This window comes from Monodelphis domestica, chromosome 1 (assembly GCF_027887165.1).
Source record: "Monodelphis domestica isolate mMonDom1 chromosome 1, mMonDom1.pri, whole genome shotgun sequence".
NCBI classification, from domain to species: domain Eukaryota; kingdom Metazoa; phylum Chordata; class Mammalia; order Didelphimorphia; family Didelphidae; genus Monodelphis; species Monodelphis domestica.
In genome coordinates this window covers 52,674,842-52,700,981 of record NC_077227.1, presented here as the reverse complement: position 1 = coordinate 52,700,981, position 26,140 = coordinate 52,674,842, and the positions used below count along the sequence as shown (strand labels likewise).

General features: G+C 43.0%; 1 protein-coding gene across 2 annotated transcripts in view; it reads right to left on the bottom strand.

Annotated features, from left to right (window-relative positions):
• The window catches only part of CDH23 (cadherin related 23), a 655,553-nt gene that overhangs the window by 178,592 nt on the left and 450,821 nt on the right, over window positions 1-26,140 (bottom strand). For both annotated transcript variants that reach the window (XM_056799300.1, XM_056799301.1), the window contains exons 16-20: window positions 25,416-25,521; window positions 24,012-24,139; window positions 16,284-16,356; window positions 13,421-13,537; window positions 3,315-3,427 (exon numbers count right to left, since the gene is read on the bottom strand). In XM_056799300.1, the coding sequence (XP_056655278.1) occupies window positions 3,315-3,427; window positions 13,421-13,537; window positions 16,284-16,356; window positions 24,012-24,139; window positions 25,416-25,521 (537 nt within the window). The remainder of the gene's footprint in view (window positions 1-3,314; window positions 3,428-13,420; window positions 13,538-16,283; window positions 16,357-24,011; window positions 24,140-25,415; window positions 25,522-26,140) is intronic.

Genomic DNA, 26,140 nt, shown 5'->3' with positions numbered 1-26,140 from the left:
AAACTAGAACGACTTAGTTGGGCTCTCACAATGGGATGAACAAAGTGACCTCTGGGAAACCCATCCTCCTGGAAACCAGAGATTTTTTCCTTCCCTAAAATTCTCTGGTCCTGGGCAGGCAGAGAGCAAAGTAATGGGTACCAGGAGAGTCATTTCTGAGCCAAAGGTGAGATTTCCAGCGTTGGCCAGTGAGAAGGGGGTGGTGTGTGTGTGTATGTACATATACAAGGATGTGCATCAGAATCCTTTGAGTTTCCTGGCTGAGTTTCAATCCAAGCAATTTCCTTGCTCTCTCACTGCCTTGGAAAATGCTTATTTACCAATTATTATAGGGTTCCACGTTCCTATTAGTGAGGGGCCTTCTGGGTGTATCACTTACCCTGGACCCACTGTAAGCCCTCCAAGTGCCAGTGTCATGGGGGCACCCACCTCAGCCACTCTGCTGGGCAGTGGGACACAGCAGTGGTGGTGGGGAGGTGATGCATGTGGAACTGTGCCTGGAGCGAGCATTGGAAAGCAACTGGAGGGCAAGGAACACTACTAGCCGATGAAAGATGAGAGGGGATCAGTAGCAGATAGGATGTATGTATGAGTGGAAAGGGAGAAAACGACAGGCAGTGGGCTGATGGGCACACAAAAGGAGAGGGAAAATCCTAGAGAAGAAGACATAAGGAGATGATGGACAACAATGCGGGAGATGGGAGCTGCGGGGCTTTACAGAAGTGGGGATGGTATTTTTTTACTTCAGAGTCTTGGGTGTCAAGTCTAACACCTGCAAAAGCTGACTTACTGTATGGCACATAGTAGGCTCTTAATAAATGTTGATTGATTATTGATTACTTAGATTTCTATTGATCTCATGCTGCTTCACCCCCTTGGGACTCAGTTTTCTTATTTATAAACTGGGTAGCTGGAACAGAGGATCTCAAAGGAGAGTTCTTTCTAGATCAAATACCCTACTATTCTTGTCAATAGGAGAAGGCAATGAGATAAGACTATAAAAGGGGAACACTCTGCCTAGCACATAGTAGGTCGTTGTTCTGTTCAAGGGCAAGGAGAGATGCTCCCTCCAAGGAAGCTGAGCCAGGGGGACAAAGGGAGACAAAGGGGAAACCATGATGGTGGGTAAGGTGACTTGAGTGGGGTGGGGGTTCCTAAACTGCCTCTGGGAGACAGAGAAGGGCAGCTTTCTTTTCTAATAACACCCTCCCTCTCTAAAGTGACACTTAGAGACTGGAACATGGAGCTTCTGGGTCTCTGATTAGGACCCTAATCAGTGTGTATCCATAATAGCTCTTGAGGTAGTTCTGGGGATGTTCTGTTCTGCCAAAGTAGCCCCTGGTCCTGCCTCCTGCAATCAAAGCTAGACTCCACTTTAGAGAAGGGCCAGGGGGCAGCCTCCCAGATCACAAGGGGGAGGAGGGAAAGGCTTTATGCAGACTTCGCTCCTTCCTCTCCAGAGTCTCCCTGAAGGCTTGGAGCTCTGGGCTGCAGGGCACTGTTTGGGGCCATTAGGAGCCTCGGACAAAATCTCTGGATGAATTATTTTGTAGCTGCTACGCATACATATGAATAAACGTATGACTGTGTATGCATATCATATGTGTGTCAAGCTCAAATAGAAACAAAGGCCACTAAGCTGTAGGTGAGGATCCCCCGTGGGTCACAGACTGCCTTAGAAAACCACAGATGAACATTATTTAGGTTCTCTTGCATTTTCATTTACTTTGTTAAGTCTTTCTCAATCACATTTTAATCTGGTTCAGTCTGAAGCAGAGAATGTTTCAGCCCATTGCCCTGTGTTTGACCACTGATCTAACCTACCTAATCGCCTCTCTTCCAATGCAGGACCCCCTGCAACAGTATTCTGGCACATGGGATCACAAATGGAGAATTCAAGGAAATACTAGAGGTCATTTAGTCCACACTTCTCTTTTTACAGAAAGAGAAACTGAGGCCCACAGGTATACCTGACAGAAGGTGAATTAACTTTTTCTTGTAGATTTCACAGGAAACTTACTAGTTCATGCAACAGCTCATGGCATAAAGCATTTTTTCTCACTTTTACAATGAAATCTGCCTTTTGCAGTATCCACTTACTGATCTTAATTCTGCACTTTTGAAAAACAAAAGACGCTGCTCCATAGCATGGGCCAGTGGAATGACTATTGGCTTTCAGGTCAGAGGATTTGGGTTCAAAGCCCACTTCTGACACATTGTCTGCGTGACTTTGGATAAGTCAATGAACTTCTCTTGGTCTCAATTCTCTCATCTGTCAAATGAAGGGATTGGTCCAGATTGCCTCTGAGGTCCCTTCTAGGTTTATGTTCCTTTATCTACTCCTACCTTTGTGTGTGTGGGGTAGAGATTGTGGGAGGCTCTGGGCAGCTCCTACAAAGAAATGGGGAGAATCTGTCCCTTATCCTTGTCTCACTGGAAAAGTTAAAGGTTGGCAGGCCCGGGAAAATGGTACCTTATCTCCATCAAATGACTATATGTATAATGTGTGTGCTCACAATGTACATGTATAAAGTTGGACATGTCAGCCCTCAAGGCTCTTCTGGCTTCTTCCTGGCAACAGGCAAATACTCCTAATGGGACTATTGCATCCTATTTAAGAATAGCTGGAGGTAATAAAAAGAAAGGCCCCTGGGATATCCTTGCCTTCTGTTGCCCAACTCAATCAGCTCTTCCTTGGGGTTTGCATCTCTTGGGGGGAAATGCTCTTCCATGGAAATCTCTGTTTCATAGTGTGTTTCCAACATTTTCTCTTCCTTATATGGATCTGGTCTCTCTCTCTCTCTCTCTCTCTCTCTCTCTCTCTCTCTCTCTCTCTCTCTCTCTCTCTCTCTCTCTCTCTCTCTCTCTCTCTCTCTCTCTCTCTCCCTCTGTCTGTCTGTCTGTCTATCTCTACCTTACTTTCTGTCTTAGAATTGATAAGGGCTTGGCAATGGGGGTCAAATGATTTGTCCAGGGCCAAATTTGAACCCAGGACCTCCTGTCTTTAGGCCTGGCTTTCTATCCATTGAGCTACCTAGTTACCCCTTGGCATTTCTCTTAATGAAAAAAGGGAGGTCCTTTGCTGTCCCCAGCTGAGATTAGGGTCTGAACTCTCTTGGTTCACCCCTTCTGGATGGGAGAACTCCAGCAATTACCTGTTTTTTTCAACCATCCCCTTTGATCACTTGATTTCTCCTTCTACCTGAAGAATCTATAGGTTGGTTTAACTGGCAATTCCAAGCTTTTGGACAAGCTTAAGAGAGGAGGCAACAAGGTAGTCTCAGAGGGAGGTAGGGATAGGTGAAGGAGCTCACAGTGGCAATGCCAGTCTTCTGGTTGTGGCCAACTCCCCCATCGACTGCCCGCACAATAAGGATGTACTCCGATTTGGTTTCTCGATCCAGCAGGGATGTAGTTGTGATTTCACCTGAGAGAGAGAGAGAGAGAGAGAGAGAGAGAGAGAGAGAGAGAGAGAGAGAGAGAGAGAGAGAGAGAGGGGAAGAAGTGAGCTGCATGTTCATTGGCATCCCCCACTTCTCAGGCCATTGAGTCAGTATCTCTGTGACTCATCCCAGCTCCAATGCGTGGGGAAGATCTGGGATCCAACTCAAAGTTACATCTTTAGGTAGACAACAGGAAATATAAAAGCAGGTAAGAAGAAGAACCAGAGTCTGTTTCCTCCCTCTTGGGTGTGTGCCCGGGCTCCATGACTAGGCAAGAAGATCCTGAAGTGCCCCATGGCACAATGAAAAGAAAACTGGACTATGAGAAAGGAAAGCAATACTTCTGATCCAATTTATGATTAATTCACTGTGTCCAGAGAAAGAACTATTGGAGTCGTCTTTCACATCAAGTATATCTTTGGTTTTCTTTTGGGGTTTTGGTTATGAATGTATCTTATAATAATGACCAATATGGAAATGGGTTTTGTATGACAATAAAAAATGGAAAAAAAATTCACTATGTGAACTGGGATAAATCAGCATCTCTTTTTATACCTCTGTGAAAGTAGGGAATTGATAATCCCATAATCATATCACAGTAAATAATCCTAGGGTTGTAGATAGGATTTGAAAAGCCATCCAGATCAGTAAGAAGAATGCTATATTTCTTTTCCCCCCCATATTATTTATCTTTGTACTAGGGTAATCATTTAGAGTCTACATCCCTAATCATATTTCCCATAGACCCATGTGGTCAAGCAGCTGTTTTTCTTCTGTTTCTACTCCCACAGTTCTTCCTCTGGATGTGGATCCAGTAAGTATTTAAAAAATACTTACCTTCTATCTTAAAATTAATACTATGTATTGGTTCCAATGCAGAAGAGTGGTAAGGGTTAGGCAATGGGGGTTATGTCACTTGCCCAGAGTCACACAGCCAGGAAATGTCTGCAGTCAAATTTGAACCCAGGACCTCCCATCTCTAGGCTTGGCTCTCTATCCACTGAACCACCCAGCTGTCCCTATTCTAGGAGTTCTTAATCTTGGGTCCATGGACCCCTCCTCCAATCAATCTGTGGATAGATTTCAGGGAGTTTGTGAACTTGGATAGGAAAAAAAAATATTTTTATTTTCACTTACTCTAACAAATTTGCCATTCCCTTTCATTATGAATTCTGGCAACAACCCCCCCTCCCCAGCAGGATTAGCAGTCCCTGTGATTTTGTCACCAATAGAAATCACAGAAATTTTCACATAGTTCTTGTAAATATACCAAAATATATTTTATGTTCATCATCACTTTGAAATTATTCTAGTCATTAGACCTGCTGCTAGCTAATTATTATATCACAAATATAAAAAATGTGATAATACTTCAACATTTACACTATTATGTACTCTATTTTATACATTAAAAAGTATTATCTTGAGAAGGGATCTGCGGGCTTCACCCATTAGACTGAAGCCCTTTGATGCATCCCCTTTTGTACAACCATTTATTTTTTATCTCTTTGGGGTACAAACCCAGCAGTGCTATGGCTGGATCAAAGGGCAGACAGTCTTTTAGCACCCTTTGGGCATAGTTCCAAATTGCCTTCCAGAATGGTTGGATCAATTCACAAATCCACCAGAAATGTACCAGTGTCCCAATTTTGCCACCTTTGAGAGCACAAACTGTCTGTTGTCTTTCTTTGCTTTCCCAGGACTTGGCACATACAATGCTTGGCATACTTTTGCCAATTAAATATGTTTGTTGACTTGACTAAACTGCCAAAGGTATCCATCCCACAGAAAAGGTTAAGAACTCAAGGTTTAGATTAATCCCCCTTCATTTTATAGATGAGGAAACCACCATCCAAGAAGGCTATGACTTGCTTGAAATGACATAGGAAGCAAGTACTTGAGATGGGATTTGAACCCAAGTCCTCCTATTCCAGGGCTAATCCTCATTTCATTATATCACGCTGATTTTTAACATTTCCTCCATTTCTAAAACTCTATATTGGCCGCTGAGCCCTTTGAGACACTAGGTCAACACGAGAGCCGAGTTTTCTCTTCTTCCCCTTCCTCAGTCACTTTCTTTGACCACTAAATTGGGGATTGGTGTCAGGGGTTGGCCACGCTGAAAAGGCCAAGCAGGGAAGCTTGGCAAAGGTTGAGCCACAGAGATGTGCTCTGTGGGTTGGGGTGGTGTCGATTAATTGGCAGGGCGAGGAAGAAATTAATCTCTAAAAAGTTTTAAATATGAACTTGTCGGCATGATGGATAGCTTCTCCTGTCTGAGAAATTAGATCCAATTAAGGCCACCTTTACTGAGCAGGCTGGCTAATTTGACCAAGGAGCTTGGAGGAAAATGCTTACATGCCCAGAGCTAAAGGAGAGATGTCAAAGCAGAAAGAAAATATCCATATCATCATTAATACCCCCCAGGGCTGAACTAGACTCCCTGTGCGGGGGAGAGACGAGGAGAAGGAGAGGCTGGACAGAGGTTAATGGGTCTCCCCCCTCTCCCTGATTAGAGGAGTGTCTCTCTAACCCTTCCATAACCTTCATTATTCTAAGTCCCGCTGAGGTGTGCCCATGGTCGCTGGCTACATCTATAACGAGGAGAGAGACCAAACCCATTTGTAGAGAATTGGAAGGGGACAGCCATCCAAAATGGCGGAGGTATTTTGGCTTCTTCTGATTTTTCTCTTCTAGATTTTTAAAAACTCTTACCTTTTTTCTTATGATCAATACTAAGTATTGGTTCCAAGGCAGAAGAGTGGTAAGATCTAGGCAGTGGGGGTTAAGTGACTTGCCCAGGGTCACCCTCACCTTCTTTCTTATGATCAGTACTAAGTATTGGTTCCAAGGTAGAAGAAAAATAAAGGTTAGACAATTGGGTTGTGACTTGCCTAGAGTCAAGTAGTTAGGAAGCGTTTGAGGTCAAATTTGAACTCAGGACCTCCCATCTCCAGTCCTGGCTCTCAATCCACTGAGCCACCTAGCTGCCCCCCTCATAGTTGCTTCTTGATGTGATCTGATAGGCACTTGAGTTTCACATCAAAAGCCTATGGAGTAGAGGACAGTGTTGATGATGATAATAATAATAATATTATCAATACTACTGACATTTATAGAAAGTAAAGTGATTTATGCACATTGTCTTTTTTTTGATTTACAATAACTCTGTGAAATAACTATTACAGATATTTCTTTCCCCATCTTAGAGAGGTTCTAAGGGAGGAAAGGGACTTGACCATGGTCATATATCCAAAGTGGCAGAGGCAATTCTAATGCTCTATCCAGTTCAGCCATGCTATATTGTCCCCATTTTTAAAGGAGGAAACTGAAGCTCAGAGAAATTAAATGCCTTGTACACAGTCACCATCAATCGGATAGGACTTACATCCTGAACCTCTGACTTCGAGCCCAGTTGTCTCTTTACTACAAAGAAGCAGAGTGTTGAGGAGTGGATTGAAGTGAGGAGAGATCTGGGTTCAAATACTACCTTGGGCACTACTTTTATGACCTTGGGAAGTTATTTAACTCCTCTAAGTCTTGGTTTCCACATCTGCAACATGGGGAATTCATCTGAGGTACTCACCTGAGGACCGCTGCAAGTATCAAATGAAATCATGTATGGGGGCAGCTAGGGAGCATAATGGAAGGAGTCAGGAAGATCCGAGTTTGAATCTAGCCTGAGACACTTACAAGCTATATGACCTTGGGCAAGTCATCTAACCCATTTGCCTCAATTTTCTCATTTATAAAATGGGGGTAATTATTACACCTACCTCCCGGGGTTATTGTGAGAACTGAATGACCTAATAATTGTAAAGCACTTAGCACAATGACTGGCACATAGCAGGCAATATAGAAATGTTAGCTACTATTATGCAAAGTACATTGCAAAATTACATAAACGACACAACATCACTGTACCAAAGTGTCCGTCAGTGTAGACAAACTCTCTATTCCTTAGTCCAGGGGTTCTTAGCCTTTTTTGATGTCATGAACCCCTTTGGCAGCCTGGTGAAGCCTCTGGACCCCTTTCTCAGAATTAAATGTATAAGATGTCAAAAGAAATAAGTTATATTCAAATATAGTCATGGAACTATCTGAAATTCCAAATTCATAGACCTCTGATTAAGAACTTCTGTTGGGGCAGCCAGGGAGCACAGTGGATAGAACACCAGCTTAGAGTTGGGAAGTCCTGGGTTCAGATCTGACCTCAGACACTTCCCAGCTGGGTGACCCTGGGCAAATCACTTAACTCCCATTGCCTAGCCCTTACTGCTCTTCTGTCTTAGAATTGATATTAAGATAGAAGGTAAAGGTTAAAAAAAAATACACAAACCAAGATAAAGATTGGTTAAAAAATTCTTACCTTGTCTTTTCTTTTTCTAAACCTTTCCCTTCCATCTTAGAATCAATATTGTGTATTAGTTCTAAGGTAGATGAGTGGTAAAGGCTAGGCAATGGAGGTTAAAGGACTTGCCCAGGGTCTCCTAGCTAAAAAGTGTTAAATGACTTGCCCAGGGTCACACAGCTAGAAAGTGTCCATTTAGTTGCCCTGAGGCAACAGAGTTTGAAAAAACAGTAACTAGAAAATGAAGGGAGAAGAAGAAAAAATACAGGAGGACAGAAAAATAGCTGAATTAGGAGAGCAGTGGGTTCTCATCCCAGAGCAACTGAAATCTAGCTACCAATTGACTCAGCTGGCACAGCTTACTGGGCACTCAGCCCCTGGTTCATTTTCCTCGATTAATTCTATTGAGTTCTATTGTTCTAGGCTAGTGCCTAGACCTGGTGCCACGAGTAAGCATTGTTCTTATGCCAGCCCTCTCCCTCCAATGACTGGAAACAGACTCTTGTGTGCCTACTTCTGATTTAACCAACCAAGTCCCTGTTGGGTCTGGGTGATGCCTCCTGCTCATTGGTCCTTTGCATAGCTGGGATTATCAATGAGTCATCCTGAGCTTAATGAACAATCCATTACATACAGACGTTCTTAACCTTGGGTGTGTTCCCTTGGAATTTTGGGTATTTGATATATATATATATATATATATATATATATATATATATATATATTTGAATATAAACTGGGCAACCTAACTTGCTAGATCCACCCACTTTTCAAGGTTTTCTTTTGCAGAAGCAAAAATAAGATCTTAAGTTTATGTTTGGTTTTAAGGTTTGCAAAGCACTTTAGATATAAATGTCTCAGTTGAAATCTCAAACAATCTTGTGATATAGGTCTTATGCTCATTTTACAAATGAGGAAACTGAGACCCAGAGAGGTAAATGTACTTGTCCTGGTCACATAACTATGAGAGAATTGTGGGAATCAAATCAACTGCTTCTTGTGACTCAATTCTAGATCCAGCTCAATTGCTTTTCTATTCAATTACAGATCTAGTCCAATTTCTGTCTTGTGAGAAACTTTATTCAACTATGGTGCTTGTGAGAAACAATTATTGCATTTGTTTGAACCTAGCCCTTTGAGGTTGGAAAGTTGGGCACCTCTACCTGTTGCTTAGAGATCCTTAATTAAGGACCTAGCTTATGTGGATCAGAAACCCAGCTAGATCAAAAGACTGATGCAAAGAGGTTTCTCAAAATTCTACATTTTAAGAAATCCATATTTCTTACCTGAAAATTAGCCCCCCACTGGTCAATCAGTTATTGTTTCTATGTTTTTTAAACTGAACACACACCCTTGGGGGTGGAGAGGGACACTTCTTTTTCTGATTTTAGAGAATTGCACCTGTTTCTTTTCCCCCTCCCTGACTTGGAAATCCCTAACCTTTTCTCCAATTAGAAATCACATGACCACATCTTGTATCCTGGTTTATAGACTGTTAATTGTTTTCCTTTAATGCATAAGAATGTGTCTTGCCTTGTCTTTGGGGTCCAGTGTCAAGCTGAGGAGGCTTGGTCCAGATTTGTTATGCAATTGACAGGCATTGCTTAAATTGATATGCTCAAAAACTCAAACTTTTCTTTCCTCAGTTATTTCAAATTTAACTAGTCATAGTTACTAAGTGGTCAGACCAGGACTTGAAATCTCAAACTAGTGTTCTTTTCATTTCTACAAGCTCTGATGATTCACTGTGATGTTTCTCCCTGGGAAAAGGGAAGCAGTGCTGACAAGGGAAGTATGGGAAGAGTCTCCTAGATCAGGATAGGCTGACAGGCTTGAGATTAGAAAATAGGTTAAAAATGCAAAACGATGCTAGACAATTTCCATTAGGAAGAAGAGATGGCTTACACAATTCAATTCTATAAGTATTTATTTAATGCCTACTATGTGCAAGACAGATAGAAAGGCACAATGAAATAGCCTTTGTCCTTAAAGAGACTATATCCTATTGGGATCTATACTACACGGTCCCAGACAAGGGAATACAAGAAAATTTGAGGAGGGAGAGAACATCACCAAGTCGGGAGACAAGAAAAGGCTTGGGGAGAGTCTAAAAGGTGCAGGTGAAGAGATAGAGTGCTGGTTTCTAGCAACATATGCCCATTTGGCTTAGGTGGAATTATATGAAATGATCTGGAAAGGTAGGCTGGGACATGATGGTAAAGGATTTCAAATGCTAAGCTGGGGAAATTTGTAATTTATTCTAAAGGCATTATGGAACTGCCTTGAGTTAAAAAATTTTTTTTAACTTTTTAAAAAAATGACAATTAGAAACAATTTTTGACAATTGTTTTGACATTGTATAATTCAGATTCTCTCCCTCCCTCCGTCCCTTCCTTCATCCCTGTCCCTTCCCCTGGGTAAATAGTCTGATAAAGGCTAACTAAGATTCTTGAACAGTGAGGCAACATGGTCCAACTTCCCTTGCTTTTTGCTTTTTTAGGCTTCTCAGGAAAGAGAATGCAAACTGAATTATAGCACTTGAGTTGGAAGGAGCTTTAGAAGTCAACAAGCCCAATCTGTACCTGGCTCAAGAATTTGTACTCCCTATAATAAAGCTCGAAGATTCCTCAGTGATGGGGAACTCATCACCTTTCTAGGCAGCTGGACTCTACTTTTGGATCACTCCAATGATTAGAAAGTTTTTTGAGTCCAAAGCCTTCTTTTTACCATGTTCACCAATTATTCTTAATTTTATCCTTTAGGGCCAAGCAGAATATATCTAATTCTTGTGCTACATGATATACCCTCAAATACCTGAAGAAACTTTCAGGTCTCTGCCTAGATCTCCTTGAGTATCGCAAGGAAAGGCAAAGATCTTGTAGTAGATGCAACAATGGGAAAGAGAAACCAGTGGCGATGAGGTTCTCCTTTAAGAGAGTGGGCTAAATGGACTAGAGATATTGCCCATGACTAGAGGGCCTAGGGATACTGTCAATGGGGGGGCAGCTGGGTGGTTCAGTGGATTGAGAGCCAGGCCTAGATATGGGAGGTCCTAGGTTCAAATCTGACCTCAGACACTTCCCAGCTGTGTGACCCTGGGCAAGTCACTTAACCCCCATTGCCTAGCCCTCACCACTCTTCTGCCCTGGAACCAATACACAGTATTGATTCCAAGACGGAAGGTAAGGTTTTTTTTTTTTTTTTTTTAAGATACTAGCTCTATTAGGGTCCTTCTTGGGACCAGACAGTTGACAGGTTCCAGACTAAAATCTGGATATGTGTTCTTTCTCAGTGTGTTTTTTATTATCTTTAAGGAAGAGTATAAGAAGGTTTCTGGAGAGAAGAGATGGAAAGATGAAAGGAAGAAGCATGGGCAGAGAGAAAAAAAGAGCTTGAGGAGTGGAGCTATGGGGAGAGATCTAGAACAGGATGGAAGTCCACCTAATTTTATACATAAAATTTGTTTCTGAAAAGTTGGGTGTAAGTAATAATCAGAGGCAGTTAGGTGGAGCAGTGGATAGAATGCTAGACTTAGACCTGGAAAACTTCCATGCAAATCCAGCTTCAGACACTCACTAGCTGTGTGGCCCTGGACAAGTTACTTAACTCTGTTTGCCTCAGTTTCCTCATTTGTAAAATGAGCTAGAGGAGAAAATGGAAAACCATTTCAATATCTCTGTCAAGAAAACCCCAAATGGGGGCAAGAAGAGTTAGACAGGATTGAAACAACTTAAGAACAACAATCACAATGATGAGAATGATAATACATTTATATAGAGATAGCTAGGTGGTACAGTGGATAGAGAGCATCAGACTCATAGTTGGGAAGACCCACCTTGAAATCTGGTCTCAGATGGTTTAACTGTATGACTCTAAGTAAGCCATTTGATCTCTGTTTGTCTAACTGTAAAATGGGGATAATAACAGCACTTACTTCCCAGTGGCAGTGAGAATGATATGAAATGCTTTTTGTAAAAGTTCTTTGAAAAATTTAAAGTGCTCTATAAATGCTAGCAATTATATTGTTGCTATTATTATTATGATGATGCTTTAAGGATTACCATATAACTGATTTGGGAGGTAGATGCTATCAGTATTATTATGCCCATTTTACAGAGAGGGAAGTAGAAGTTTAGAGGGGCTGGGGGATTTGTTCAGGACAACAGAGTTAGAAATTATGAAAACTGAAATTAAAACCAAGTCCCTTTACTAGTGAATACTTCTCTTTCTCCTAAGGCACGTGCTACACATTTGAGAAATCAAATCACACTTTGGAAAACTTGCAGTTTCTAGGGATCTTATGACAGATCCTTTTATAAAATGAATCACTCCATGGTAAAGTGAATTGGTCCTTAATTTAACCCTTTAAATGTGGCAAAGTGAGTTAGTACCTAATTTATGTTTTCAAACGTATTAATTTCAGTTTTCCCATTTGGGAACCTGCTGATGCCCATCTCATTACCATGAAATATTCTCCTGATGTGACTTCACAGCTTTAAAAGATAGAATACTATAATCTCTGAAGAACCACAATTATCTAAAACTCAAAGGACACTGATAAAAGCACATGGGGAAATCTTTGACTGCTTGTGATGACTTCTGGGAAGGCAGTGGCACGAAAGAGGGAAGTAGGGGCATGCATGGCTCAGAAAGGAGGGGAAGTGATCATGTATTAGGAATCAGATAAAAAGATGGGGATAGCTAATGAAGTACACTGGTACCCACTGAGGAGTTAAAAAATGGCAGCTTCCAGAGCACTGGAGCAACCCTTTCTGGAAGACTTATAATATTTGAAAGCATTTTATCCCCTGGGATAAACCACCCTGGGAAAATTGGTGCCATTATTGGCCCATTTTTCAGATGAGAAAATGGAGGCTGAGAGAATTTACGTGATTTTCCCAGGGTAACATAGCTAGTAAGGGCTTGAGGCAGATTTGCACTCATGTCTTCCTGACTCCAGGTCCAGCTCTCTCTCTATTCATTTTTCCATCAGTGGTTTCAACTTACAAAAGGACATCAGTTGCAATTCCACAGTATGAGAAAGCATGAAATAATTTCTGCTTGCATTGATGGAAGATGTACCCAGATGTATGAAGTCATAGACAAACCAAAGAATCAGGTAATTTGTATTTTAAATTTGGATTTTCACATATTGGATTTATTTAAAAAGAAACTATTTTGCCATATTTCTTCTCCTCTCAATGGGTAACAGAGGGCAGGAGGGAGAGAATTTGGAACTGAAAAATAAAAATAAAGTTAAGAAAAAATTGAGGGCAGTGAGATAGCTCAGTGGATTGAGAACCAGGTCTAGAGATAGGAGGTCTCAAATCTGACCTCAGCAGCTTCCTAGCTATGTGATCCTGGGCAAGTCACTTAACCCCCATTGTCTAGCCCTTACTCCTCTTTCTCTTTGGAATCAATACATAATATTGACTCTAGACAGAAAGTAAGGGTTTAAAAAAAATCAAGTCCACTTCTGAAAGAGTTTAAAGGTACTTTGATCCCTCAGACAATCTCTAGGGCAGAGGGCTGAGGTGAGATCGAGGGACAAAGGAGGAGATGACAGAAATGAACCATAATCAGAGGAGAAAAACCAATGGAAAGGAATCTGGGAGAAGGGGGTCACCTGAACGCGCATTGATCCGAAATTGTGAGGAGCCTTCCAGGGAGTAGATGATGGACTCCTGGCCATATTCCCGGGAGCGGTCCAGGTCTGTTGCATTTAGAAACAACACGGTGGCACCTTTAAAGGGACAAAGGAGAAAGGAAGATGTTTTCAACAAAAGATCGGTCCTGAATCATGGTAAAATGTCCATAGGGGTAAGAAGTGAATAGGAATCTGATGATAAAACAACCTGTTAGAGACTGGGATTCTGCCCACATTCGCTGTCCAAAGTACTTGGTTTCTGGCAATTATAAGGGGCTGCACTGAACTGAGAGGCTCAACCATAACTCTCTCCACAATTGCTACTCTAGCATAATTTCAAGGTAGCTAAAAGACAGATGACTCATGCCCTAGATTATCAGACATCCCATTTGATTGAAGTAGGGTGTCTTCTTCCCCTTCCCATAATCAGGACCATCTCGACACATTGCAAGTATAGTAAATGCTTGGACTATGTTTTCATCTGGCATTTGGAGTATATTTGATATCATGTAGCATTTTTATTTGTGAATAACCTTCCTAGAATTTCATATTAATTATTTAAACTTTATGGCCCTAAATCTTATAGTCAAGTCACGATCTTTTCTTTAAAAGTAGATTTTTATGGGTTCGATTTCTTTTCCTTGAAATCTATTTAAATCTGCTTTCTCTCATCTTCTATTTTTATCTCTTCCAAACTCTTGAAAAGTGAGGGGTTTAAGAATCCCACACCCATTCAGACTTCACTGTTTGCCTAGGGATCACCCCCTAACCCTGTGCTTTAGACCCCTAAAGAAGGCCCTGATCTCCCTGGGCTACTCCTCACCTCACTTCTTATCTGCTCTTGGGCTGACACTGACATACCCCTCAGCATTACCATACCACTTTTCCTTGCGGTTATTTGTAGCTAAGTCCAATTTCCTCTTTGGGAGCATCTTTTTGTTATCCCCACAATGTCAAGCTCTGGGTCTTATATGGAAGCAAAAATAAGCAAATGTTAATTAATTGGGCATCTGGAGGTAAGGGTGTGAACTGCTTTGCTGTGGTTTAGGAGGAAAAGGATGATCAAATTGGACCATCCAGTGGTCTCTGGGGATGAGTAGGGGGGCATGGGAATGGGGTGGGGTTGAAGGATGGAGAGGACACGCTGGCCATTTTCATTTGGGTGCATGGAATCAGGATTATCCTGTTCCTAGTCAGGACTATGGCTCACATGGGGTCAGCTCTGCTACTCATGTGCCTCAGGGAGAAAAGACAAGGATAAATCAATCCCCTGAATTCAATTTAGAAGAGGATTTAAGTGCCATTATAGAGGCTTCTCTTTTGCCAAGCTGGCAGGATGGCAGTAGGGAAATCTAACCTTAAGAAATGAGTAGAGCTGGGTTGAGGGATGGTGTAGTGAGGGCAGGTTGGAAGGGACTGGGGCTCTAAACAGGGGACTGCCTTTAGTCTCTCCGGAGTACAGGAACTTGTGGGTATTACATTCACATAAGAGGATGGAGATACTGAGCAATGAGCACAATGCCTGGCACATAGTAGGTGCTTAATAAATGATTATCTCTCACACTTTGTCTCCGCCCCTCCTCCTCTTTTCTTTTCTCTCTCCTTCCTCCATCCCTTCTTTTTCCTTCCTTCCTTCCTTCCTTCCTTCCTTCCTTCCTTCCTTCCTTCCTTCCTTCCTTCCTTCCTTCCTTCCTTCCTTCCTTCCCTCCCTCCCTCCCTCCTTCCCTCCTTCCTTCCTTCCTTTCTTCCTTCCTTCCTTCCTTCCTTCCTTCCTTCCTTCCTTCCTTCCTTCCTTCCTTCCTTCCTTCCTTCCTTCCTTCCTTCCTTCCTTCCTTCCTTCCTTCCTTCCTTCCTTCCTTCCTTCCTTCCTTCCTTCCTTCCTTCCTTCTCTTCCTTTCTCCTACCTTCCTTCCTCCATTCATCCCACTGTCCTTCTCTCTCCTCCTTCTTCCCTCTTCCCTCTCCCTCCTTTCTCCCCTCTTCCATCCCCCACCTCTTCTCTTCTCCCCCTCTCCCTCTCCCCCCCCCCTCATGCTTTTGCATCCATTCATTTATGAACATTCTGGAGGGAATGTGAAAAGTCCATCTGAAAATTAAAAGCTATTTCTGTATAATACCCAAAGCAGATTAGGCCAATCTGAGGGGCTTTGCTTCCTCTACCTACCCCACCAAGCCCTACTAATCACCGAGCTTACCCGAGGGCAAATAGGACTCAGTTTTACCCTTGGAGTTGTGATAGATGGTCCTAAAGTTGCCAATTGCTCACTCACCCTCACTCATGCTATTCCTTTGGCTCTGAAATACTCTGCTCCCTCTACCCTCTCTATCTAAATTCAATATTAGAATCAATATTGTATACTGGTTACCAGGCAGAAGGATAAGGGCAGGTGTTAAGTGACTTGCCCAGGGTCACAAAGCTAGCTAGGAAGTATCTGAGTTCAGATTTAAATCGAGGACCTATCTGTCTCTAGGCCTGACTTTATCCACTGAGCCACCTAGCTGCCCCTCCATGTATCCTTTAGGAGCCAGCAATAGTCCTACTTCTTCTACGAAGCCTTCCCTGGTTATTTCTATTTCTTCACACCCATACCTCTTCTTTTTAAATGTCTTTGCAATTATCGTCAGTGCAAATCCTTCACTACTGAAATAGCCTGGTACTTCTCTCTTTAGCAAGCATTTGAGATGGTCATGTTCTGCCCCCACAGTGCTCAGAATCGTGTTTGCAGATGCCCTAACAGTTGCCCTATTGATGGACTGGTTGGCTGCTGATGGACCAACAATTCCCCCCAAAGAATAGGACATGGGTCAGTCATCTACTCCCCAGGCCCTGGAAGGCCCATACCTGCCATGATGTTCTCCACGACGGTGACGGAGTAGGAAGGCTTGCTGAAAGTTGGTGGGTTGTCGTTCTCATCCTGAAGAGAAAGTGACAGGGTAAGAGCAATCATCAAAGTGGGTGAGGATTCAAGAGCACCCTAAAGCTGGAGCCCTGGATGAGGGGGTCTCAGCCTCTAAGTGCAACTGATGGCATGCAGTAGTCGAGAGCAGAACAGGCTCCTTCTCCGGCTGAGTGTTTTATTTGATTTAACAAATATTTCTTAATTGATTGCCATATGCAAGGCACTCTGCTAGGATCTGGGGTTACAAAGAAAAAAAAAACAACTCCTGCCCTCAAGGAGCTTACATTCTTTTGGTGAAGGAGAAAATTCACACAATATATAAACAGATCATTCAAAATAGAATATACCAAGAATACACATTAATTTCAAGAGAAAGAGGGTAGGGGACAGCTAAGTGTCTCCCTGGAATGAGAGCCAGTTCTAGAGACAGGAGGCCCTGGGTTCAAATCTTAGTTGTGTGACCTTGGGCAAGTCATTGCCTAGTCTTTACTGCTCTTCTGTCTTAGAACCAATACACAGTATTGATTTTAAGACAGAAGGTAAGGGTTAAAAAAATACCCATATACAATATTGATTCTAAGATAGATGATAAGGGTTAAAAAAAATCTACAATATTTTCCAAGACAGACTGTAAGGGTTAAAAAAAAAAAGAACGAATATATAGTATTGATTCTAAGATAGATGGGAAGGTTTAAAAAAATGAGAAAGATAGTAAAACTGGAGGTGGGATGGGGAGGACCAAGAGTTTTAGGGATTCCAAAAGGCAGAGGTGAGATGGGGGTGCATTGTAGACAAAGAGGATCAGCTATGCCAAGTCCGAGGTGGGAAACAGGATGTCATGAGAAGAGCAAAACTACAGGGAAACTCAAAGGAGAAGAGTTTTGGAGTTAGAAAAAATCTCATTTCTCAGACTTCTAAATGCAGAAGGAAGCCCATTTTCTAGTTGATAGGAAGACCACCTTTTAGAAGGTCACTTCATTAGGCTAGTCAAAGCAAGGCAACAAACACTTGTTAATCCCTTATTAGGTGCCGGGGTTTGTCCCAAGCTCTGGGGACATAATATATGACTAGGCTCCTAGGATGGGTACAGAGCCTGAGGCATTCTTTCCCTTTCTAATGTTAACAAGCTTATTTCTTTCCAGCTGAACTTTGAGAAGTTCTCCAGGACTACAGTGAGTCATTTTCCTCCCTCTCTGAAGCTTTTCCAGACTACACCAACTTTAGCCCTCTTCTCACTGCATAACACGTTACGGTAACACTCACTCAGCAGTTAATTGTCTACTGTCTTAAGAACATTTCTTCCATTATTATCTTTGCTTTGACTTGACTTCTGTTCTATCATTTAATATTTCATGGTCATCAATCTTATATCTTTCATTAGACTGTCATTTCTCAGAGGGAAAAGCCTAGTTCTGGGGGGTGGAACCAAGATGGTAGAATAATCCAGAGCAGCTTTGTGCCACTATGAGAATCATCTCTGACAAAGATTACAAAATGAACACAGGAGTGAAAGAACCAACAAAGAGACAGAGTGAAACAATTTTCAAGAAAAAAAAACCCAAAAGGTAGGCAAAGAACAAATGAGGCACTGGGGTGAGAGGAAAGCAGAGCCAGCAAGAAGCTGTAGCAAGGAGGGAAGAGCAAGTCACCCCTCCTCCCCCACCACCATGTCACATCTGCTGTCTGAGGTTCAGGAATCTATGTCCAAGACAACATCCAGATCCTGAGATCCTGCTTGGGCAAAGAGTGGTACAAGTCAACCCACACCCCTTGAAATTTTGAAACTGGAGAAGTCTGGAGCCCCAATCTGGGGAATTCTAGTTTGGGCTTGGGATAAGGACTTAGTTCACACTTTGGGGTGGTTGATAGTACAAAGTACTAATCTTTTTGCCTAAAGCTCAGGGAGGAGTTCCAAGACAGGACAATCAAGGGTGTACCTGATTGAATCAAGTAGAGGGATGAGACCAAAACCTTGAGCCTAAGAGTGGGGTTAGAATTTGATCAGCCCCTAACCTGATCAAGATCAGAGTGAGATCAAAAGCTTACACCTAAGTCTAAGGCAAGTCTTTAAGCTATCAGCTTAGTTCAATTGAATAAGCAGGGGGAGGAGGCTCTCAAAGCTCTCAGCCCTCAGACCACCACATCATCCCCCAAGCCTAGCTATAATTAATTAGGAAAAATGAGCAAACAATAAAAAAACACCTAACTCTAAAGAACTTTTGTGGAGACAAAAAGCAAGGTACAAACACAGAAGGAGACAATGAACACAAAGGAAACACATGCAAAGTCCATTAGAAAAATATGGATTGGACACAGATTATGGAAGAACTCAAAAAGGGCTTCAGAGGGAAGAGCCTGAACTTGGCCAGTTTTTAATTCCTTGCCCCATCCCCTTAGCACCTAGCCCAAGATTGACATTAAAAAGGGGGCAGGATGATGCTTTGGGTGTGGAGAGGGCAAACTATATCAGGTTCTGCTGGATTCTCAGGTTTCCAGGTCCTAAGATTTTTGGGCAAGTATCATAAACCAAGTCTGGGGTGAGTGTCAAGAATTGTATTCTCAAGGGGAACCCAGCTAGCAGAGTGGATAGAGCACTAAGCCTGGAGATAGGAGGTCCTGGGTTCAAATATGACCTCAGATACATCCTAGCAGTGTGCCTTTAAGCAAGTCACTTAACTCTGTTTGCCTAGCCTTTGTTCTTAGAATTGATATTAAGATAGAAAGTAAAGGTTTAGGAATAATTGTATTTTCATTTGAAGTAATTCAAGGGTGGGACCCAAGAAAGGTGAAGGGGAAGTTCCCCCCAAGTCTGCCATTACATACATTCTCATTTTAACTAATTCTTTTTTTCTTTTCCAAATTTTATAAAACAATAAAACAAACACTTCCATATACAAAGAATTTTCTTCATATCTATGTAATAAACCTCCCCACCCTCCACGTATCACAGAAAATATTGTCCAGGAGACTAACAGCTTCCTACAAATCAAGTCTTTCATGTCTTAACCCTTTAGTTCTTTTTTTTTAAACCTTTACCTTCTGTCTCAGAATCAATATATAGTGGTAAGGGTTAGGCAATTAGGATTAAGTGACTTGCCCAGGGTCACACACTAGGGAGTACCTGAGGCTATATTTGAACCCAGGACCTCTTGTCTCTGGGCCTGACTCTCAATCCACTGAGTCATCTAGCTATCCTCAATTAATTTTTTAAAAAACTAGATGCAAAGCTCTGTTGTTTCTATACTACTGAAGGAATATGAGGAGTGTTGTCAGTCCCCTCTAAATTCCGCACCCTGGTGAAAAAGCCCCACCTACCCTGTCCTGGTTACGACTCCAACTGCTAAACACAAAGGATGGCTGCCTTCTTGGATCTGCTCCTTCTCTTCAGGGTCTCACTGGTCTTTGCTCTCCTCTGACTCCTGATCTCAGAGGATGAGGAGATTCTGTTCCCACTAATAGTGCTTTTGTTTAAGGCTGGGGGATAGGGAGAAACTGGAAGGGGAAAACCTATTCATTCAAACGCTTCTAACCAAAGCCCCATCACCGCAACTGGATCATGCCTTCTGATCCCACATACAGGTATGTAAAAGCAGGTACCACACATATACACATATATCTAAGCCTTCTGCCTCGTTGCACAAAACAGTGCTCAGAATGTCAGTGACAGAGCATGAGGCAGAAACTTATTAGCAGTGATATTTCCCTGGATTCTGGCACTGTGCTTGCTATTAGTTCTAATTCAGCAGCTCCCACTACAAAAGCTTATTGTCCCCTAATGGGAAATCTAAAAAGCGAGTTTGACTTCTTTATTAAAAACCAACAAGCAGTGTAGGAAAAAAAATCACCTTGCCCCTCTCTTTCCCTCCTGCCTTTCCCTGCTCTGTGTCTCTATTCTTTGTCCCTCTCTTCTCCCCTTCTTCTCCTTTTTTCCCCTTTAAGTGGCACTGTGAATTGCCACATCATCATCTGATTTTTTTTCAGTTGAGAGAAAATCCCTTCAGTGGAGAGAGCCAGCAAAGTGACAGCTACTTAAAAATCACCCACATGTGGAATCAACCAGAAAGGCGATGGCCTTTTCAAGTGTGATCTTTAGATACAAGTGACTAAGCTCTTCAAAAGCCCGTGTGGAGGACATGATGCTAGTCACTGCTGAGATGGTCATCTTCCCTGATTGGCCTTCCTGATGCCAAGTGGGCTGAGGTGGTTGGTGGGAGTGACCATTCCCCGGCCACGGGCCGGCCAGCCATCCAGCTACCTCTTTTATCCAGAGGGGGGATTAATTAGGGACCCGGATGTCTCTGACTTTGGTTTGCCTTTGTAACATTTTGGTGTTCCCTAGAGGCTGAGCAGGGGTGAGGAGAGGGCCAACTATTGGTCATTTTCCCAGCTGGGCAGCAGATCATGAAAAGGATTTCTGGCAGAAGCTGCTGTTAGGTATGTCTAACCTGAGGTTTTTGCATAATTCTGAAGTTTCACTGACTTCCTGGGGGAAGCTGATCTGAAGTTGGTTCTTTGAGATGATGGGGAACAAGAAGCAAAGGGGATTTAGGTGTTCTTTTGCCAGTCTCATACTTTTCCTCCTCTCCTGAACAAGTGTGTGCCCTTCTATCTCTTGTGCCAGAGTGCCTTTTTAGTGCTTTCCTCTCCAAGTCTCCTATTCATAATCTTTCTCTCTCTCTCCTTCCTTCCTTCCTTCCTTCCTTCCTTCCTTCCTTCCTTCCTTCCTTCCTTCCTTCCTTCCTTCCTTCCTTCCTTCCTTCCTCCCTCCCTCCCTCCCTCCCTCCCTCCCTCCCTCCCTCCCTTCCTTCCCCCTTGCTTTCTGTCTTAGAATTGATACTCAGTATTGGTTCCAAGGCAGAAGAATAGTAAAGGCTAGGCAACTGGAATAAAGTGACTAGCTTAGGTCGCCTTGCTAGGAAGTAGCTGAGGCTAGATTTGAATCCAGGACCTTCCATCTTATTGGATGTCTCTCTATCCACTGGGCCACTTAGCTGCCCCTTCTTCATAATATTTCTCTACTACTCATCAAAGCCTTATGGCAAACCTTCTTTGATCATTCTTAGAGGAATTTCTCCCTCTTACAAGCACTAGAATATGTACAGTCTGTTTAAGATTACTTAGCAAACATTGCCTGGGTTTGGGAATTGTCTTTTCCATGGGTTAGTTTTCTCTCCCAAACCAGCCTATGAGTTCCTTGAGGACAGGCACTCTGCCTTGCTCATCTCAGCATTACTCCCCCACCCCAGCCTCACCATATGCCCAAGTCTAAGAAGGGGCTCAGCAACAATGTGACTTAGTATCCAAGTGAAAATGGCTTTTATCTATTCAATACATTCCCCTTCTCTGTCATCAAATCCTTTTCTTTTTCCTTCAGGGCTTAGTTCAGGAGCTACCGCCTCTGGGAAGCCTTCCCTGATCCTCCCAGGCTTGCTTCTCTAGTTCCTTTGTATCTGCTGCTCTGTAATCGTGTTGTATCTCCTGGTAAACTTTAGGTTAAGTATTTTGCTCTCATCTTCACATCCCTAGCCTCTATCACACGTACCTCACATGTAAATAACAGACACTTAATAAATACATTTGTTGAATTAAATTGAATTGGTGGTTGGTCTGGGTTCAGGCTACTGGTCAGGATTAGGGCTGAAGTCAAGTTGGGGAAGCATGGTCAGGGCTGGAAGTAATGATCAGGAATAGGATGTGGTTAGATTTGGTGGAAGCAAGTCAGGATGACCAGTCCAAAGTGATCCTTCAAAATTCCCTTACTGACCTGCGTTTAAATCTGGCCTCAGACACTTCCTAGCTGTGTGACCCTGGGTGAGTCATTTGACTGCATATGCCCAGCCTTTGCCTTTTGTCTTAAAGTTGTTACTAAGACAGAAAATAAGGTTTTTTAAAAAATTCTTTTGCGTTTTTCTTACTTTCAACTCTTTGCTTGTCCAGAGTATATGTATGTGTAAACAAATCATTGGACAAAGAGAAGGGGTTGTTTTATTAGTAATGGCAGAGTTTAAGATGGCAACTTCTTGATTTTATTTATTTATTTTTAAAAATTAAAACCCTTACTTTCCGTCTTAGAATCAATACTGGATATTGGTTCTAAGGCAGAAGAGTAGTAAGGGCTAGGCAACAGGGGTTAAGAGACTTGCCCAGGGTCAAGTCTAGGAAGTGTATGAGTCCAAATTTGAACCCAGGACCTCTTGTCTCTAGATCTGACTCTCAATCCACTGAGTCACCCAGCTGTCCCCAACTTCCTGATTTTAAAAACAAGAGATGCACATTTAAAAATATTCCTTAATAATGAGGTGTTTCTGGTGGGTCTGATTACTTTTTTCTTTTTTAAAATCCTTACCTCCTGTCTTAGAATCTATGCTGTGTATTGATTTCAAGGCAAAAGAGAGATAAAGGCTAGGTAGTGGAAGGTAGATGAGTTGCACAGGATCATACAGTTAGGAAGTGTCAGAGGTAGGATTTGAATCCAAGATCTCCCATCTCCAAGCCTGCCTTTCAATCCACGGAGACACCTAGCTGTCCCCAAGTCTGACTACTTCTACTTTATGCTATTAATGAATAGTATTATTTATTTTAATATATATCTATATTCTATATAATGAATAAATAGTAGTTTCTTTTATATGAAATTAAAAAAGAAAGTTTTTTGACTTCCCTTCTTCCCCTCTTCCCTTGTCCTATCCAAGAAATCTTGTGTGTACCTGTTCCCACACTCCATCTGATTCTGGCTCTGTCCATATTCTTCATTCTGTAACCCCTGCCCCTCCTGGCCCCCCAATCCCATTGTCTACACCGACCCAAACCCAAAGGAGTAGAGCTAAGCAGAGATTAATGGGACACCATCTGGTGTCTGAATTTGTGCCCTGGGTATGCCCAGGTCTAGGTCCGCACGCATAGTCTGCTAGGAAGTCAGCTCTGTTCTCAGAAGGGTTGGGAGGGCATCCGGCAAACACGCTCCAGGGGCTGAGATTTTCCACTATTTGCGTCCAATCACAACACATCAGCAAATCTGACAATCTGATCTAATGGTGCTGGAGCCTCATTAAGGCACTAACGCTTCCATCGACGCACAGATACACACCCTCTCCAATGGCCACCAGCCTGGATAGGACCAGGAGTCTCAGGAGGGAAGAGGCACAGGATGGCCTCCAGTCCAACAATTTGAGGCAACACAACCCTGAATCAACTGGGATGACGGGCAAATAAACAAGCTCAGAGATTGATTCAGTGACTGATAATTTCAGACACGGGGAGTGCTAATAATACATGCTTGATATTCATGCCAGCCTCTCTGCGGTTTGGTTTCAGGCACCTTTAGCTCTTTAGAGAAGGGAAAAGGAGGAAAGTGGGGGGAAAGGGGGAGAGAAGAGGAGGAGGGAGACTGGGAGGGAAGAGAGAGACAGAGGAATGAAGGCTGAAAGAAATCCCATTTCAGGTAATTAGATGTAGGCATTTGCACTCCCTAACAGCCGAGAGGTTAGCCCCTTCATTCTGAGGATGGGCTGCTTTCTGATGGAAATGGTTATGGCAAAGGATGGTGGGAAAGAGTGGAAGAAAGTGAGGGTACCCAGGGGTGGGCTCAAGTCCAAGTTGGTGCTGAGTCAATGAATAAAGACTTGTTGACTGCTGCAAGACTGAGAGACCAGATGCTGCTGAGTACTTACGAACACTTCTATGGTGACAGGGACGGTGCTGTTGAGAGGTGGGTTGCCAGCATCCTTGGCCATGACGGTCAGGTATATCATACCATTGGGGATCTGCTCGTAATCCAGGGGACGGTTGACACTGATCACTGAAATGGCAGGAAACATGGGAGAAAGAGGCAAAAAGGACCATGAATGAACCTCAGAATTCGGGCTATCTAGTCTGAGCCCTCCCTGACCAAAAGAATCCTCTCTGGAATATCCCTCCTTAACAAGTGGCCTTCCAGTCTTCACTTGAAGAGAAACCTACTACTTCATAAGGCAGCCCACTCCATCTAGCATGGCTCTAGTAGGACATTTTTTTGTTCCCTTTTTTCCAAGCAGTCAAAGCATTCTGAACACCTAGGATGAGGAGAACATTCAAATAACCTCCCAAAAGACAATGAAAGGGGGGCAGCTGGATAGCTCAATGGATTGAGAGCCAGGCCTGGAGATAGGTGGTCCTATCTTCAAATCCAGCTTCAGACACTTCCTACCTGTGTGACCCTGGGCAAGTCACTTGACCCCCATTGCCTAGCTCTTACTCCTCTTCTGCCTTGGAACCAACATACAATATTGATTCTAAGGCAGAGTTTAAAAATACGTAACATATAAATATTATATATTTTATATAAAGGAATATACATATATAAAATGAAAGTAAAAAAAAAAGAATCAGAAATGTCAACTCTGACAAAAGAAAGCCCATCTAAGAGGGAGATAAAATATTCTAGCACAAGGGCAGCCAATACCCAAGGAAAGCTTGCTGAACCATAACCCATTTACCAAGCCTACTCTATTTGAGTGTTGTTGAGGTGGTGTTTTAAGACCATTTGCCCTTCCCTGAGTAAAGAGACTCTGAGGAACCAGAGATCCCAATCCTCTCTTCTTCTCTTCCTTCCTCTCTTCCTTCCTTCCTTCCTTCCTTCCTTCCTTCCTTCCTTCCTTTCTTTCTTTCTTTCTTTCTTTCTTTCTTTCTTTCTTTCTTTCTTTCTTTCTTTCTTTCTTTCTTTCTTTCTTTCTTTCTTTCTTTCTTTCTTTCTTTCTTTCTTTCTTTCTTTCTTTCTTTCTTTCTTTCTTTCTTTCTTTCTTTCTTTCTTTCTTTCTTTCTTTCTTTCTTTCTTTCTTTCTTTCTTTCTTTCTTTCTTTCTTTCTTTCTTTCTCTCTCTCTCTCTCTCTCTCTCTCTCTCTCTCTCTCTCTCTCTTTCCTTCCTTCTTTCTTCCTTTCTTTCCTTTCTCTCTATCTCTCTCCCTTCCTCCCTCCTGCTCTCCCTCTTTCTCTGTCTGTCTCTGTCTGTCTGTCTGTCTGTCTGTCTGTCTGTCTGTCTGTCTGTCTGTCTGTCTGTCTCCCTCCCCTCCAGGGTCAAGCTTCTGGTCTCCACTTACCTGCATAGCCTTCATAGACGCTGATATCGAAGTAGCTTCCAAATAGAGAGGCGTTCACGATGCTATAGGTGATCTGGTTGTTGGGGGGGGAGTCTTCATCAGTGGCCTGGGGGGAGGCAGAGAGGACAATGTGTGACCCCGAGACGCCAAGGGTACTCCCTCTGGGACTGGCGAGTGACGAGGAGGGAGTCCCCAGAAGGGCTCTTACTCTTGCTCATTCCCTTCAAGGCAGACCCCATCACTCTGGATAGTGTACATTCCCTTGGTTTATCTCTCCAGTGATGGTCCATGACCCTACGGCCCCCAGGCAGGAGCCAGTGAGCGTGCACCATGCCCGGATATCCGTCCAAGCTCAGACGAAGCTTCTGAGTGGAGATGCCCCCGGCACATGGAGTGGATCGCGTGCAGCTCGCTCCCTCTCCCTCCCCGATTATGACTTGGTTGAATTCATTAGCCTCCTTCCCGTCGTGCCATTGGCTCCAGAGAGAGCCTTCAGGGAAGCCCCATCACTCTGAACATAATTGGGTCTGATCGGTCCAACAGAGTTTTCCCCAACGATGGCGGGAGGGGTCGGGGAAAGGAGGGGAAGTGGGGAGAAGCGCCAGAGCCTGCTGCCACGAGGCCGTCCCATGAAGGAGCAATTGTTGCATTTAGGGGAACAGATGGGTGGCGGCTTCCATGCCTTCCTCTTCCTCCCTCCTCCTTACTTTCCCCTCTGAGTTTCT